General features: G+C 47.2%; 2 protein-coding genes across 4 annotated transcripts in view; both read left to right on the top strand.

Annotated features, from left to right (window-relative positions):
- Positions 1-5,328, top strand: part of LOC108937770 (phosphatase and actin regulator 1-like) — a 67,255-nt gene extending 61,927 nt beyond the window's left edge. For all 3 annotated transcript variants that reach the window (XM_018757917.2, XM_029253706.1, XM_029253705.1), the window contains 2 exons: positions 367-443; positions 1,641-5,328. In XM_018757917.2, the coding sequence (XP_018613433.1) occupies positions 367-443; positions 1,641-1,656 (93 nt within the window). In that variant the 3' untranslated portion in view covers positions 1,657-5,328. The remainder of the gene's footprint in view (positions 1-366; positions 444-1,640) is intronic.
- Positions 5,329-9,883: 4,555 nt separating this feature from the next.
- Positions 9,884-17,206, top strand: part of phlpp1 (PH domain and leucine rich repeat protein phosphatase 1) — a 43,483-nt gene continuing 36,160 nt past the window's right edge. Inside the window, exon 1 of the mRNA XM_029253503.1 lies at positions 9,884-11,716. Coding sequence (XP_029109336.1) covers positions 10,336-11,716 — 1,381 coding nt within the window. The 5' untranslated portion in view covers positions 9,884-10,335. The remainder of the gene's footprint in view (positions 11,717-17,206) is intronic.

The following is a 17,206-nucleotide window of genomic DNA, read 5'->3' as shown; positions in this document are numbered from 1 at the left end:
AGTAAGGAACTGTAACAATATCTCTTTGAAATTGTTTGTAATGTATTTGGAAGTTGGGATCATTATCAGGTTAGTTACTACGTGACAGCTTGGAGTGATGAGTAATAAATTCAAACATTGCAAAAACTGGAGCAAAGTCATCTCAGTGAGTCATCATACAGTCAACTTGCACAAAGGCAATGGCTTCATCTGGCACAGAATATTGGATGTCGGACCTTTGCGACCTCCCCACGAAGCATTAGAATCTGGAGTTGAGGCCTGCTAAGGGAAAGAGGCATAAATGATGTATCAGGGTTTTACTAAAAGGAAGCTGAGGCAGTGTGAAGCACTTTCTTTCAAGCTCATCTCCTGCTCTTGTTTTTTCAGGCAGCCATACGGAAGGAACTCAACGAATTCAAGAGCACGGAAATGGAGGTGCATGAGTCCAGCCGCCATCTAACCAGGTGAGGTACCATTTTCTCACTTGCCTCTGCTTAAACATGCACACTGACTCCTTCTGTTACAAACAGCTAAGTTTGGAATTTTCAAATATAGGCACCCCTCAACTTACGCAAATTGACTGTTCTTCAACCCCTTATTTACGTATGTCGCATTCCCCCTCCGTTACAGAGCCAAGCCTTCTCATTTCCTTCGCATTTGTTGCGAACACAGGTATAAAATATTACACAATATAATTCTCTAGTAAATATCAGACATATTAAATGCTGTAATAAGACATAGACCTAGTAAATGAAATAAATTTTACATTTCTATAATGCATAAATCTAATTAAAAAATAGACTACTGCATATAGTATGCTTACGGTATTGTACTATGTGCTTATCTTATATCTAGTAATATGCTGGCACACAAGAGGGTGCTGTTGCATAATTTATAACTTTTCCATATCAGTTATTGAATCTTGACGTTTCTTTGTTATTATTGTCGTTTTCACGCTAGCTGTTCCTTTCACGTGCTCCTTTATATGTGCAGCATCCTTCACTATCCCATTCATAGTCGAAGCAGCTCAACCTGGTTCTCGTGGTATAGATGATAATCTTTGTCCACCTTCATACTTTCTTATTATGTTTAATTTCATCTCCAAATCGATTGCTGTACGCTTGCAAGACGGTCCTCCTATTTCTTCAAGCGCACGTTTACCACCAGGCATCGTGAATAATGAAATGGGTAAAAAAAAAAAATGTGCGACAAAAGCACTACACTAGCAAGAGGAGATGCGTTCATGACTCAAAACACGCGAGAAGTGGGAAGATGCAGCTTCCGGCCTAGTCTTATTATGCCGACTTGTGCGTAACGTATTTCAGATGCTTTACGTAAAATGAAAGCGTTATTTGTAAATAATGTGTATGCTGGGATTTTTTTACGTAAATCGAATTTACGTAAGTAGAGGTTTGTCTGTATATATTCTCCAACTCTAATTAGTTTTTAATTTCCAAGTAGCTCAATGTTGCTGTAAATATTTAGTCTTAAACAGCATGTTTTGTAAATTTTCTGCCTATTGTGTAATAAAAGCAACCTAAATTTGCAGAGCCAGCAGATGAATGGCAGTCCAGACCGAGTGAACGGATGGATGAGAGTTGAATGAACGCCACAAAACGTGTTGATTTCTTGCTGAACATGTTTCGTTTTCCCCCTTTCAGGTTTCATCGGCCATAGACCCCCCTTCAAATGGGCAGGTTTTTTTTTTCTCCTCCTTTTCGCAAAGAATCGAAAGTGCTGGATCTTACAAGGTGCCCGTGTCTACGGCAAGGCCACATCTCTTCTCCATCTGAGTCCTTGCAGAGGCCAGGAGATAGTTGCCGATGCCGTCAGGAGCCCACGGACATCTGGACGCTCCTCATACAACCCTTCCCCGCTCACACTAGGCCGGCTGGGAACTAGAGGCCACAGTAGTGGTCCTTCCTCTCCACTGGGGAGGCTCCATCCAGCCTGCCACCTTCCTTTGCTCGGCTCAGCGGCTCCACTTACCATGCTCCCGTCCCCCATCTGCCATGGCTTGTCAGAGCGAGAAACCCAGAAGTAGGGGTGGGTCTCTCAGCTCAGTGTGGAAGGGTTCAGGGGCCCACTCCACTTCTCCCCTCTCAGGAGACAGGTGGCAAGTGAAATGATTTTAGACCCACTGGGGTTCCTGTGCAATATTCCTCTCGTCTTGGTATGGCGCCCCCTAGAGTCCACTGTGCCATTCATTCGCAGCTCATCACTGAGGCCAGGAGTGTGACGGCAGCAGGAGCCAACCGACAGCGTGTTTTCACTGCTAACTACGAAGACTGTGATGTCTGCATTTTATAATGTACATATTCTGTTTATACCCGAATATCCAAAACAATATTTAACGTACTGTGGTGCTGCAGCACTGGTTCATAGTGGGACGTCAGAAGGTCAACTGTAAATACCGAGGCAAATATTGGTTAAAGGTTCATGTAAAGGTCTCAGATTTCAAATGAACCACTTTTTTACAATTTTTTTAAAGTTATTATTTTTTGATTCATTGCACTTTTTTTAGCTATTGCCAGAGAGAGTTAAAATGGGCACAGCTGCCTGTGGTGGTACGTAAGAATCTGTTTCATGTGGGTGGGACTTTTGAAAAAGTAATTTTATTTTCTGTCGTCTGTTGTGCTTTAACTGTGAGATCGAGAGCCATTGGATGCAGAAGTGACCACTTTGTGTGCCATCTTCATGGTTCCTCAGAGCAATATTCTGAAGCAATTTGTTCATCCAAAGGTTTTTCATGTCTTCATTGTATTTATGGTCACTTTTTTTGTGTGCACCTGCCATGCTCTGTCATTATTGATGTGTAGTGATTGATGTGTTTTTAATTCCTTCCTCTGGAGATAAGACTGTGTCAAGGTCTTATTTCATTGGCTAAGTCCCCTCCCCAATTTCATACTGAATACTGTGGATTGGTGTCCCATCCAGAGTTACTTTCCTAGCCTAGCGCCCCGTGTTTCTGGCATAGGCTCCAGATCTTGGTGACTCTCCACTGAATAAGAGAACAAGAGATGATACTGAAAACCTGCCTTCAGCCCTTTGGACAATTGCAGTTTCCTCCAGAGACCCAGCTATTCATTTTTAAACACTGTACAGGGTATAGTTTTTTATTTTAAAGTCCATCTCCCAGACTGTACATGCTACAATGCTGAGTCCTGATGAACCTAGTAGACCTTTTACATTTTAAAGTGATACCAAGTGTTTGACCTGGGGTTTGGACAACTTCCTACAAATATTCCCAGAACCCTGTTTTGCTGGCTCCTGGGAGGATGTAAAAATGTTAACTAGCCTATTCACTTAAACTAAAGAAGGTTATAGAAGGATTTCCAATTTTAGATGAATAAATACCAAGTGGAAGCTGCTCTGTGTTCATCAGCATTCCCCACTGGCACCTTCCATGAGAGCTTCTGCACTGGAACCAAATTTTTAAAATTAGTCACGTTTTTCTTCCCCCCAAATGTCACATAACTTTGGGGCAAATTTTTTCAGGTCTCTGTCTGTTTCAGCAACAAGTCTTTCATCCTTGAAGTTCCCAGTTCTCAGTGTGGTAGAAGAAAGCTTGGAAAAAGAGGATAGTCTTTACATGTGACATCCTTAACGTATTTAAACGTTATAATGGAGTTCAGTTTCAGAAAATCAGGCACAGTAAAAGTAGAACAAAAGCTGCATTTTATTGTTTTGGAGAAATCCATAAAATTATCATTTAATCTCATCCTTCAGTTTTAATTCAACTATATTTCTTATTCCTTAAAAATGATAGAGCAGTAAAGAACTTATGACGTTTGAAACATCATCATATGGATTTATTCCTCAGGTTCTGTGTGAGCAGCAGGACCATTGAGAGGTACTCATCCCGTGTATGAAAAGGTCCACTGGATTAACATGCATTTGTCATTTTGTCGGACGGCAGAGGTGTTTTCAGCAATAACTAATTTTGATTCCTTTTTCATGTGTACATTTCATGATGAAGGCTTGGGAATGAGTGGAGATGTTCCTGTCGAAGTACTGAGCTGCCAATCACTGTCACATCCACATTACACGTTCTGGTCGTCTGTACAATTGTTCTGTTGTTAGAGTGCGTGGGGGGGGTACAGTGGAAGAGAGCTCTCTGTCTGCCCAGCATACGGTTTTCCATCCTTGTTCCTCAGTGTTGTGTGTCAGCTGTGGTGAAACCTGGGGCCTGATGTCCATCTGTCGTCATCCTCTCCTTTACTTGATGTCGGGAGTGTTCAGTGTGGTTCTTCTTCAGATTTACACGTTCATGTGGAAAAGGGTTATGTTTGTGGGTCACAATTAATAGATTAACACTGTACTGGTTTTCGGGTGTAGTTCAGTAGGTAGCACTGGTATCCCGCTGCTCTTGGGCTGTGGGTTCGAATCCAGTTCAGCGTATGTGGAGAATGTGATGTACTGGCGTCCTGTTCAGGGTGTATCCTGCCTCATGCCCTGTGCTTCCAGGATAGGCTCTGGGCCACCACCACCCTTTCCTGGACTAGTGGTTATTAATACTAGCTGGATCTCAAAGCTCACTATAAATTTCTCTTGTCTCCAGGGCATTATGCTGAGAAAAACCCTATTATAAATGTTGTGTGGAGAAACACACTCTGATATGTACACTTTTCTATATTGTATGTTTTATAATTGAACACACTAATATGTGCTGAGGCCACTTTTATACAGTTTGGAAAACATGCTAAAATTATTTCAACAGATGGGTTCAGCGATGACACCTTAGACAGCTTGGTCATGCAGACACTTGGGAGCATCTTAAATATGAACTTGGAGCAATATTTGTCTGAAGGAGGGTGCTGTCCCTTCATCGTATTTAACGCTCTGCTGGATGTCACGTCCATCAATTTGCAGTGCTCTCGAACCTCCAGCCAGAGCTTAATTTTAATGCTACATCACCTTTTCCAGAATTCCAGAACAAAATAACCATTCAGGATGTAGTTAATACCCCCTTTTCTCCTGGAACATGTTGTTGGTTCATCTACACTTGTGCAAAACCTGAAAATGTGACATTTTTCTATTGGATGAAGACAAGTTTCCTAAAGCACAGTTTTTACTCAAATTCATCTCTTTTTGATATCACCAATTTATCCTGCAATAACTCTGCTCTCGTGGTCTGGAATTTGGACTCTGTAGGTCCAATGGGATTGTACAGGTCAGATTAATCATGAGCTTTTTGTACGCAAGCATTTCAGTTTCACTTTGTCTCTGTATGAACACTTTTTCTCCATGGCTCAGTGTCGTCTGCTGCTCTGATCCTTCGCTGTTGTCACTTGCGTGTATGAAATCTGTAAATAATACGAACTTAAACTGTGTCCGAGTATGTTTACCCCCCCCCCTTTTTTTTTTTTTTTCCTTTTTTTCTTTTTTTTTTGTACAGATGAGAAACCGCATGTAACCATAAAACTTTGTTGTGCTGTTTGGAGATTCTTATGGAAAGACCTTATTAAAAATCAGATTCTTTTCCACATTTACATGTTTTTTTTGTCCTGATAATCGCTGTATCATTAATGTGAGATGGAGACTTACTGAACAGAGCATCTCCAGCTGCCTGGAACTGAGCTTTGAGAGAGAAACACAAAGATTGCACTGAAGGAGAGGAGGCACCGTTGAGTTCATTACAGAAATGACCTACAGCTGAGGTCTGGGTGCCCAACAGATGGCATAGTGGTTAGAGCCTCACCTTGCAATCAGAAGGTCCTGGGTTCCAATCCCTGTTCCCGCTGCAGAACCCTTGATTAAGGTTCTTACCCTGAACAGCTACAATGAAAATTACCCTGCTGCATTGATTGATAAATCAGAATAAGTAGCTGAAAAACATAAATATCATACTGTAAATCACTTTTGAAGGCGTCAGATACATTTAATGTGATGGAGAGATAGCTGTGATGCTACAGGAGAGAAAATATTGACCAATTATGATATGATCAACATCTTGCCCTCTTCTAATTATCCATACAATCAATTTGTAATTAGCCAATTAATGCTGCAAGTCTGACACATGTATATATGAGTGTGTATAACATATACAACCACATCTATATACTGTATATATGTACACACACACACACGGTTACTGGCGGAAAAAAAAAAACCCTGTGCCATTATATTTATCGCACATAGAGTCCTTGTGCTGTAACTGACATTCATGTAATCTCAATCTCCAGCACCTTTGGGGAAGTGCTGAAAGTGCATGATAATGAAATAAATGCACTTTATTCCCTATTTATGCAAGCATCTGCATTAACTTTCAGGCATTTAATTAAACTGTACATCATGAGATAAAAGAAAAACTAGAATGACTGCAGACTGTCTTCACATATTTCAGAAATACAGTGCTGTTCACGTGTGCAAAAGGACAGTTTTTTGTATAATATCTAACATTTACAGTTATCCATTTAGCAGATACTTTTCTGCAAAGCAACGTACATCTCGGAGAAAAATACAGTGAGTGCGTCACATCAACAGAAGGAGAGATTTGGATCCAGGACATGTGATTCAAAATCACAGTTAATTTGTCGCATTCCGTTACATTATCTTGTTTTAACATTCTTCACTCATATGTGATCTAGGGAAGGGTTGCAGGTTCGAGTCCCAGGGCAGCTAATATAACCTAATTAGTGTTCAAATTGGGCAGGAAAGATGAGCTTGGATTTGTCTCACTTTACCTCCAGCCTCCAGCTCTCCTCCAGTTCCTGCGGGAGAGTAACCTACGCACCGGAGCATCAGTTTTGTGGGGGCCTTGACTGTGGTCGCCGACCGAGGCGTGAATCCACTGGGTTCCGTCACTCCGAGACACCAGCAATCGCTCTGTGTTTTGTGTGCAGAAAACCTGCTTGTGACGAATGACGCATGGAGCGGCACCGTCCGTTGCACAAACGCGCCGGCTGCACACTCGTACCGCAGGCGAACCCTAAATTGTGAAGTCAGCGCTCTGCTCGGCCTCTGGGGTCATTTGTCAACTCAGATTGTTATTGTTTAAAGAAGAACATGTCTTACATCATCTCGCAGCTCAGATAAAGCATCCGGAGAAACGCCGGCAAATCTAAAGTATGTTTTTGGACAGTTAATATTTTAGGCCGAAAGTATAGACACAGGTTGAAACCCGCTTGTCCCAAACAGGGTCGCAGCAAATCGAAGCCCGACCCGACAGCACAGGGTGCGAGGTGGGGGACGCCAGTCTGTTACAAGGCACCCCAAGCAGGACTCGAACCCCAAGCCCACCCGAGAGCAGGACCTGGCCAAACCTGCTGTGCCACCACACCCTCCTAGGCTGAAAGTCTGAAGCTGCTTGTCCCATACAGGGTGGCGGGGAGCCGGAGCCTAACCTGGAAAGACAGGCCGTAAGGCTGGAGGGGGAGGGGACGCACCCAGGACGGCACACCGGTCTGTTGCGAGGCACCCCAAGCAGGACTTGAATGCCAGCCCCACCAGAGAGCAGGACACAGTCCAACCCACTGCACCACCACACCACTGTGCCGCCACCCCATTGCACCCCTCTAGGCTGAAAGTGAGTATGGGAATTCTGTAACTAAATGAACAAAAAACATTTTTAGACATTATGGCGCAATTTCATGGTAAAGAGTTCATATTGAGGGGGGGCGTGGTGGCACAGTGGGTTGGACTGAGTCCTGCTCTCCGGTGGGTCTGGGATTCGAGTCCCACTTGGGGTGCCTTGCAATGGACTGGCGTCCTGTCCTGGGTGTGTCCCCTCCCCCTCCGGCCTTACACCCTGTGTTACCGGGCAGGCTCCGGTTTCCCGCGACCCCGTATGGGACAAGCGGTTCAGAAAATGCGCGTGCGCGCGTGTGTGTGCGTGCGAGAGAGAGAGTTCATATTGTGGCGCGTAGCGCTCTGGGTTCGGATGTGTAACAATAGGAACTATTGTTAAATATGCTGTTGCAGCAGGTGCCAGTTTTAGGGTGAGCACCGGAAAAAAAAAAAAAAAGGAAGCGCGGGCAGCGCGAGTGTGTAAGTGTAGTGTTCCAAGTTTATTCAACAGTTACTTAGAACTGGGATTGTCCGTCTTTATTGAGAATAAGACACAGAATAAAACTGGACGGGGTGAAGACGGACACAGAGGCAGCGGTCATAACGAACGTTTTATTGAACACGGGCACACGGGGAAATAATGCTCTCGGTCCGAGGACCCCGTTTCCTGCAGGACCTGCGCCTCGCGCCAGCCTTCCCAGCCTGCTTAGCGCCCCAGGCTCTCTCTCCATGGAAACACCGTCACCCCATTATTTTCCGCGTAACTCCCCCCAGTGGTTAAACACTGTAACTACATGTTACCCGGAATCAAATTATAAGCAGGGACGGCTGGTCGCGTAGTGGTTGGAGCTGCTGCCTTTGGACCCTAAGGTCACGGGTTCGAATCTCACCTCCAGCTGTAGTACCCTTGAGCAAGGTACTTAGTCTAAATTGCTCCAGTAAAAATTACAAATGGGTAAATAATTGTAAACTTGTGATAACTGTTAGCTTAACGTTATAAGCCCATCCGTGATTGTCAGCAAGCGCTTGTCCCGAGCGGGGTCGTAAGTCGCGTTGGAGAAAAGCGTCAGCTAAATGAATAAATGTAAAGCGAATTCAGGACCCTGGACTGTTGCCTTGTCTCTGTAATGTGTGCAGTCAGCCGGCGGAGGGCGCCACAGCATAGTTTTTTTTAAAAAAAAAAAAAAAAGTGCTCTGCGCTTTGACGGAACACGCGACGTATCAACTTATAAAAGCAGCTGGAACCGGAAGTCCCAGTTCGTCACTCGTTTTGTTCGTAAATCCAAAGTCCCTTTTACCTCTAAAACTGTGGTCGAGAAAAACTTATAAATGCAGGCATATTTCAGTTTATGTACGGTGTAGATTATGTAAGAACCTCACATACACCTTTATTAAAATAAAAATACTAAGGGCTGCACACAGAGCTCTAGACATAGGTTGGTGAGACTTGATTTGATTTTATTTTATTTTATTTTATTAACTGCCCGTCGTGGTATATATATATATATGACCACGTACATGGAGCGAGGGCTCGATGTTAAAAGGTTACAATGTGTCATGTGAAAGTGGAGTCTCTTCTGTATGTTTCTCATATGAACCCACTGCATGAACTGCATCAACAGGTTGATTTGGGTCTTACTGTAAAATCACATATTTATTGATCTGTGACAGTTATGGTGGATTTGGAGAGGAAATTGTGACATTTTATAGAGTCTGTGGAATTCCTACAAAAATATTTTGCCATGACTTTTAACAGTTTTAATTAGCGTCATTCTATTTACAGCTGAAGAATTCTTTTGCTAAGAAATATGTATTATAAATACAAATTAAGAGAGGGCATTATCATTACAATATTATATTCTAATAATAATGCACGTCCCTCTCTTCTGACAAAGCGAATGTAAAATTAATGGTTTTGCGGTTCTCCTTTTAATGACAGTCTGTCCAGTGCATTGAATTTGCCTCATCGTCGTCAGTCCGCACTCTTTCAGGAATTAGGACACTTTTATTCGCCAGAGGGACCATTTCGATCATCTCTGGGACGGGGGTTCTTGCCCCGGGGGGGTCTATAAACATTGATGGGGAAAAATGTTGTTTTCACTAACCTCTAACTGAAATGCAACATTTTTTTTTCCAATTATCAATGCAGGCAATACTGATATATTCTTTAACTGTATATCAATATAATCGGTTTCCTTCGTAATCCTATGTGTTTTATTTTATCCATCTAAATATATTATTCTGAAAAAGGCTGTACAGGGTTCAAACTACCAAAAGCGTCCACGGCATAGAAAGGGTTAAGAACCCTTGTTCTAATAGGACGTTTCCGGGGGTGTGTGCAACACGCCGCCTAATTCATTTAATCGGAAACAGTCGCCCAGGTTGCTGATGGGAAATGTAGTTCTCCGGTGGGTTACATGCCCAGTAAAACCATGAAGACATTTGCAGTTCATTAACCACATTACCCAGAACACCACACGTCCTGTAGGCATACACCCCTCCCGTGCCCCCTCATAAATATTCACGATTCGTGCTTTCGTAAGATGTCGGCCGACGTTCATCACCTTGGGGTCGTGCAAGATTTTATAATAATGAGGCGTGTCGACGGTGGATGCGGCGCCTCCTCGCGCTCCGCTCGCGCACGCTTTCCGTGATGGTGGTATTCGCCGCGCTGACGGAGTCCGACCGGGTAGGACCTCGAGTCCGAGGGCTGTAGGCGGTTCGTCGCGCAGGTGGGCAGCGGAGCGAGCCGTTTTCGCGCTGTTTTCATGTGCTTTTTACGTCCGTCGCGCGCCGCTCCCTCCACCGTGAAGCGCCCTGTGTGTGTTCGGCTGTGACTGGCGGGAAATGGAGAGCGCGCGCGGCTCTGTCACTCTGGCGGTGCGTGACGGCGGAGGCGTCGGACTGCGAGCGCCGATCCCGCGCGGAGCCCCGGCGGTTGCGAAGACGCCGGGCGGCTCCGGTTCGCTGTTGCGGCGCCGGCGACTCAGGCGGAACCTGTCGGCCGCGGCGCCTTCTTTGGCCCCCGCGGGCGCCCCGCCGCGCGGCAGGATGAGCTCGGCCGCCTCCTCGTCGTCGCTGAGCAGCCGGAGCCTCGACAGGAGGCCGCTGCTGAGGCAGAAAGCGGCCCCGCAGCTGCAGCCCGCCGACCGGGAGTGGGTGCGCGCGGACCTGCGCCGGGGTTGCGTGCACGTGCAAGAGCGGCTCTCTGGCTCCTGCCTGCGCCCTGTGCTCTGCACCGTGGACACCACGGCTGGGGAGGCGGCCCGTCGCCTGCGGCAGCTCGCGGGGAGAGGCGCCTCCGTGGTGCGGCTGTCCGGGAAAGCCGGGGGCTCCGGCTCCGGGTCCGAGCCGCCGGGCAGCAGCAGGACCGCCCCGACTGAAAACGGGGACGCGAACCCCTACGCCTCTGATCATGGACGGTCGAACGCACCGGCTTTAGATGCGAACTCAAACTCCGGCGAAGAATTAACTTGTTGTCATGCTGGACTGAACTCCGGCTCGGATGCCGAGAATAGCGGCTGCGAGGAGCTGAGGCCGAGCAGCTACCGGGATTCGCTCAGCGACGATGTGACTCTGGGCACGGACAGCTCCGCCGTTGTCCTGAGCCCGGCGTTCGACGACGGCACCGCGGACGGTCTGGACACCTGCGGCAGCTCGTCGGATGAGCTGGAGCTCGACTGCCCCGTAGCCGACTCGGCGGCGGAGCCAGAAGGCGGCCTGCAGCACCTCCAGCGTTGCGCAGATCCTACCGCCACCACCGTCGTCATCGCCTCCGACCGCGTCCGCGCGCAGAGCCCAGCCCGCGAGCCCGGCGCTCGACGCGAAACCGTGCACGTGACCGCTGTGGTCGCCCGCGTCCGTGACCGCAGAAGTACCGGCGATGGGGGCGACGACAGCGATGCCGGCGTCAGCGGGGTCCTCCCCCCGCCACAGGACAAAGTTGTGCCCTACAGCAGTAACTCCTCTTTGTCGAGGCCTTCGGTGACGGCGCAGGACCTCGGAGAGGCCGGCGCTCCGGACGCGGCTCCAGCCTGCGAGCGCAGTGACTCGCTTCCCACCCTTTACGTGCAGCTGCACGGCGACATGGCCCGCAGGCTGGAGCAGCACGAGAAGCCCCTCCAGGTTCAGAACGACTTCCTGTTCAAACTGGGATTTAAGGACCCGTGGAGGGTGCAGGAGGAAGGCATGAACACGGAAATGGGATCCCTGATCCGCTTTTATGCAGGTAACATCTACCTTGCGTTGTTTTCTTAAAATAAAAGCAGCAGGTGTGGAAGCTCTGAGTTGTCACATTGGAAAGGGCAGCAGGTGCACACGGCACAGGTAACGCTTCCAAACGGCCACAGGCCCCCAGCTGTCACTAGCGGCACAGTGAGTCACTGAGTGACCCCCGTCCCGGAAAGGGCCGCTAGGCCCGATCACCTTGTACCGGCATTACCTGGCTGATGCTTCTCGGGCCCAAAGTGGTCCAGTTTTCTCTTGAGGTGCCAGTTTGTGCTGAGGTCCAGTCCCCCCGAAGGCCTGTTCCTGGTATCGGGTGTGTTCGTGAAACACTCCTTGAACGTGGCTCTTCCATCTGGATACAGAGCCTGTAATTGTACTTTCTTCTGTATGTTTAATTGTTACATAATGTATTTTATAGTCCTTTTACGTTTGTTTTGCTTATGTTTTTGGGAAATGTCTGATTAATGCAAGTGTGTAATTGATAGTGTGGCTCAAAAGAAGGTCACTGCCGTGTCCTGCTCATGTTTCCATCCCAAACTTTTGAAAGTTTGCTCTGTTGGCATTAAAGTACTTGCTGTTTTTGTATGGGGGGGGGAGGTTGTTCCTCTGTGAGGGAGTGGTGTACCCTGCCTCCCATCGTACACTTCTGGGATAGGCTCCAAACCTCAGTGACCCTGTCCTGAACAAGCACTAATTGATAACGGGTAGGTGGGTGGATGTATGAATGAATGTCTGGTCAAGTGAAGAACGTGGTGTCCCGCGTGCCCCGGAAGATAGTCAAACCACCATTTCGCTCCACTGGTTCTCATCTCGGTCTGTAACCTGTTCCAAGTCTGAGCCGCTTTTTCCCGTGTCACTTGTGATACATCCTTCGTGTAGGCGTCACTCATCGTAGCTCACAGTACAAGGTAACGTGCGTCCACCTGTGTGTTGCTTGCTCCATTTTTGTGTGTGTGTGTGTGTGTGTGTGTGTGTGTGTGTGTGTGTGTAACGGGGAGGCTTCTGATCGCTTGCGGTTTTTAAACTGAGGCAGATTTCAATACAGCACTTTTATTTTTACTGTAGAGCGTGAGCCACGTGGACCAGGGCCTGTTTGCACGCTGCGGAGTCGAGTCGGAGCAGGTGCACGGGTCCCTCACCTGTTATCGCACGTACAGTGCTCGCTGCGAGCCGAGGGCAAGTCTGTTTTTGCCCCGTCACATACATGATTTAATGTCCCTGATTTGTTGTACTCAGCTTACTTAGTTTTTTTTTCATATCACATTTTGGACAAGTCTGTCTCGGCGCCTTAACTCTGACAGACGTTTGCGCCGAACCTTAGTTTGTGTGTGTGTTTCTCCCCCCCTTTCTGGGGCTGAGCTGCTGGAGGGGTTGAGAGGCAAGGGGGTGAGAAGCCATGGGTGTTGGATGGAGTTGCGGAGGGAATTGGTGGGGGTGGTGAGCAGCATGCCTTGGACAGAGCATCTTGAGGTCGTCATGGAGACAGCCCGTTCCACAGGCCCCGAGTTGCAGCATCCAGTTTGCGGCATGTACGGGTCAGTGCTTGACGATAGTCCTTAGAGGAACCTCCCCCCTCTCTTGCTTCATAGCATATATGGCTTTGGATAGCAGCCACCTCGGGGTACAAGGAGGTACAGCGAAGTAGCACCAGAAGGAGCAGAGCGGTTATCACACTATATCTCTTCCCGCTAAGCACTGTAAGGTGCTACAGAGTCCTCCGTTCTGTGGGTTTACAGTCCACGACTGTATGTTGATTGCAGCGTTTCCCTTGGACACTGATGAGCTGGAGAAGGTAGATGGACACGGTTAAAGGTCATACTCTGAGAGGTAACATCAATGAGGGGATGTGCCACAGAGCCTCCATGGACCCCTGCACACAGGACACTGAGAGTGGGGTACTAAGGGCTTCCTGACAGCCCGCTGGGGTCTTTAGGACCCATAATCTAGAGGATGCACTGAGAGCAGGTGGTCGCATGACAGCCCCGTTCACCTCCATTGCTTACAGGAAGTATTCTCTTCTTGGTGCGGCAGGTTGTGGGGTCTGCGGGGTCTCCAGCAGGGCAGGAGAACTGGGGACCGCTCACAGACCTCTGTTAGATAGTGATTAGACGGGACATGAGCCAATAAACATTACGGCCAAGTGTCCTGTGGGGCCTTCCACTTGTGCGCTTGAGAGAGGTACTAAACCTTTGGTAACCACATTTGTAAAAAATGTGGTAAAGGATGCATATAAATTCAAACTGCTTTGGGTGAAGGTTTGAGCGTAGTAGTTGAATAAGCATTCCTCGAACCGCACCTCGGCGCAGAAACCATGCAGACTCGACCTGCTGTCAGTCTGTGCTCCGCGTAGCATGTTCAATTGAACCTTCCCAGTCCATCCATCAGACACATACGGTGTGTACAGGGGAGTAAAGTGAGTGCGTTTTTACTTTTAGTGGGGAGTGACAGGTCTGCCCTTTGGTAGTGCACCACTGGCAACGGTCTCTAGGGTTCAGGCTGAGTTGTTTGGACCATGCGCAACCCTGGGAATTTGGGGCTTTTTCTCCCAGCTATGTCAACTGCTGCAGTGCCTCTCGCTGGGCATTCTGTGTGAAGGCATCACTTCCAAGTAAATCTGACAGCTGCTGGCAAAGCACCACGATTTACATATTGGCTGTTCGGGAGGAATGTTCGCAAATTGTTTATTCAAACTGCATAGGAGTCATCACTTATTTTTAACCAAAGTTTGTTTATTTGGTAACTTCTGACACTTTTTGTCCAGGCCATCTTTTTTTTTTTTAAAAAAGTTTGTACACTATTGCACTTAGAATGGTTTCTCTAGTTATTCAGCAGGGTAACTTTTACTGTATCAGTTGAGGACAAGTACCTAGATCAAGTGTACCAGAGAGGGAGTAAGATTTGAACTCGGCTCCCTTGATTTCAGGATGACGGATCTAATTTCTGCGATGCTTCCTGCTACCTACTTTTGGATGATTCCTTCAAGGCTACAACAGAAGGGCCCATTCTATGAATATGCTCCTTTCTGGACCTTTTCTTCTGCTGTAAGCATGCTGTACCCTGAGTTCAGGGTTCTCTGGGTCATGGCGTTCTATTGCGGCGGCTGCTGGAAGCTCAGCTGATCAGGCCCACAAGTGCAGGTGTTGCAAGAGAAGCGATGGCAATGCCAAGGTTCACCTTGGAGGTGTGGTTGGGCTGCCTGTACGTCTCCCTGATTACATCTACCTCACCTTTATGGAATTATCAGTGTGTTAGTTCGCCAGTCCAGAGGTGGCGTAGGCATGGTCTTCGCTGGATGTGTCAGTTCAGCTTCGAATGAGGAGGCTGCTGGGGGTATGCTATGTGCTGTCATTTCTCCTTTAACGCTTGCATTTTCAGTTTTTAAACACATGCAGTGTTTAATGGCTAGTTTCACTTAGTACATGAATTGTTGGATTATTGTATAGTTTGTCTCACGGTTAAGGTTCAGAATCACCCTGAGCAAAACGGGTCAATCCTACTTTAGTAGTCATGAGCAGGATGGGCAACGGCTGAATAATTCCATCCTTTGGCCCTGGCTGTTGGACTTTTTAGCGCTTCATGTTTAAAGGTCCCTGAAGAGTTGTAATTCTCACTTTTCAGTTTAATTCCATGTGAATCAAATGATCTATAGCTACTGCAGCTGTTGCCAGCAAATAATCAGCACTCTGTTTTGTTACTTAGCTATTGGCTTCACCCAAAAGCAACTTAACTTGGTGGAATGACCTCACCCACTTTCTCAGAACTGCTGAATCTTTGTCCACGTTTTAAAAGGGTCTTAACTCATCCCTTCTGGACTCACTTCGCCCGTGATGTTTTAAATTTATATATGGTGTAAATGTTCACGATCCTGCTCGGATCAATCTTTTACAGAGCTAGTCCTGCAACATAACATATATATGTTTATATGCATCTCCAAAACTAACTGTACTTAAGTCACATCTGCAGCTGTGTCTTTCTCCTAATGTACATCTCATAGGAAATACAGTTTGTGCATCGCTTCGGAGAAAAGAGTCTGCTAAATTAATAAATGTAAGACAGTTTAGTTGCAGGTGTAACCAGGAATTATTGGAGTAATTTTTCAATAAGCACCCTGCTCAAAGGCACAGGAGCGGGATGTGAACATACAACCTTCAGATTGCCAGGGTATCGCCCCGACACTGTGATTACGTACTGCTCTAGTGGTGCTGTCACTCCTTTCGGATGTGAAGTGACATTTCATGTTCTTACACTTGATGTTATGTATTCCACTTTCTTTTTTTTTTTTTTTTTTTTTTTTTTTTTTTTTTAAACCTTAACTCCTTCAGTGGTTCTGCAAGTTTGACCTTCCTTGGTGTCTGCATGCAGGGTTGACATGACATGATTTGATTTGACTGTTTTCGTTACATTTTCTGGGTGCTTTCTTTTTTTGTGTCCAGTCGCTCCGTTTTGTGTTTTGCGAGGCTGTTTCGCCGCGGCGACCCAGATGGCGAATTGCGTTCACAAACGCGCACATTTCATCTTGCACAAAGAGCTCAGCGGCAGCGCATGCTTTGCTTGGCGTAACGCTTTGCCTTTCGGCCGTGTCCTAGCAACGCTCTTCAGGTTCAGGCTTTCCCCACGCAGTCGGGATGGGGGCGTACATTAACCTTTTTCCTGCAGCAGCAGGCATGAACCTTGGATTCTTAAATGACTCCACCCCCAGCAGGGGCATGGAGGGGCGGGGCATGCTGGTGGTGCACTGGGATTTGACCTATCTGAATGCGGGTGGATTCGGCAGGATGCCATGGACATTCGTGACCAAAGGGGGAAGGTAGAAGCTGGGCAGCTAGTGCCGAATCAGGTGCTCCTCTCCCGGGAGTTCAAACTAAATCCAAGTTACATTATGCCTTATTTTTAAAACATTAACTGTTGCACAACTTGAGATGCAGGATGTGACACTTGTTCCACAGGCACCAGTGACCTTCTGGGCTAAATGCCATTATCGTTTTTTGTTGCCAGCGGCTTAGTGAGAGCTGTCGTTCTTTAACGGGCACTTCATAATGGAATCTGCACGTGAAAATAACCGCGTGTGTGTGTGCGCGTGTGTGTGTGTGTGCGCTTGCTCGCCCGCCCGCCCGCTCAGCTCGCGGGAGGAGGGAGCGGGAGAAGAATGTGCTGTGTTGTCCACTTAGATGCAAGCTGTTACATAAGCAGGAGAGCAAGCAAGAGAGTGTGAGTTTTTTGTAAGACCTCTCTCTGACAAGTGGAATTTGTGTGTTGTCATCTGAAAGTGTGGAGAAAGGGAGTTGTGGGAATTTGGGGGGAGCTGTGTGAGCTCGGGCTCTGTCCTTCACCCTCTCTTTGCATTCTGTCTTCCTTCACCATCTTCACGCACCCTGCACCCCCCTGGCAGGACAGGCTTGAGGACATGTGACTGACCACTGACCGCCAGAGAGGGCGACGGATGTCGTTCGTTCCACAGCGATGATGGTGATGAGTCAGTTTGGCAGCCTCT

This window comes from Scleropages formosus, chromosome 7, assembly GCF_900964775.1.
Source record: "Scleropages formosus chromosome 7, fSclFor1.1, whole genome shotgun sequence".
Taxonomy (NCBI): Eukaryota; Metazoa; Chordata; class Actinopteri; order Osteoglossiformes; family Osteoglossidae; genus Scleropages; species Scleropages formosus.
This window is presented reverse-complemented; position numbering and strand designations above follow the sequence as displayed.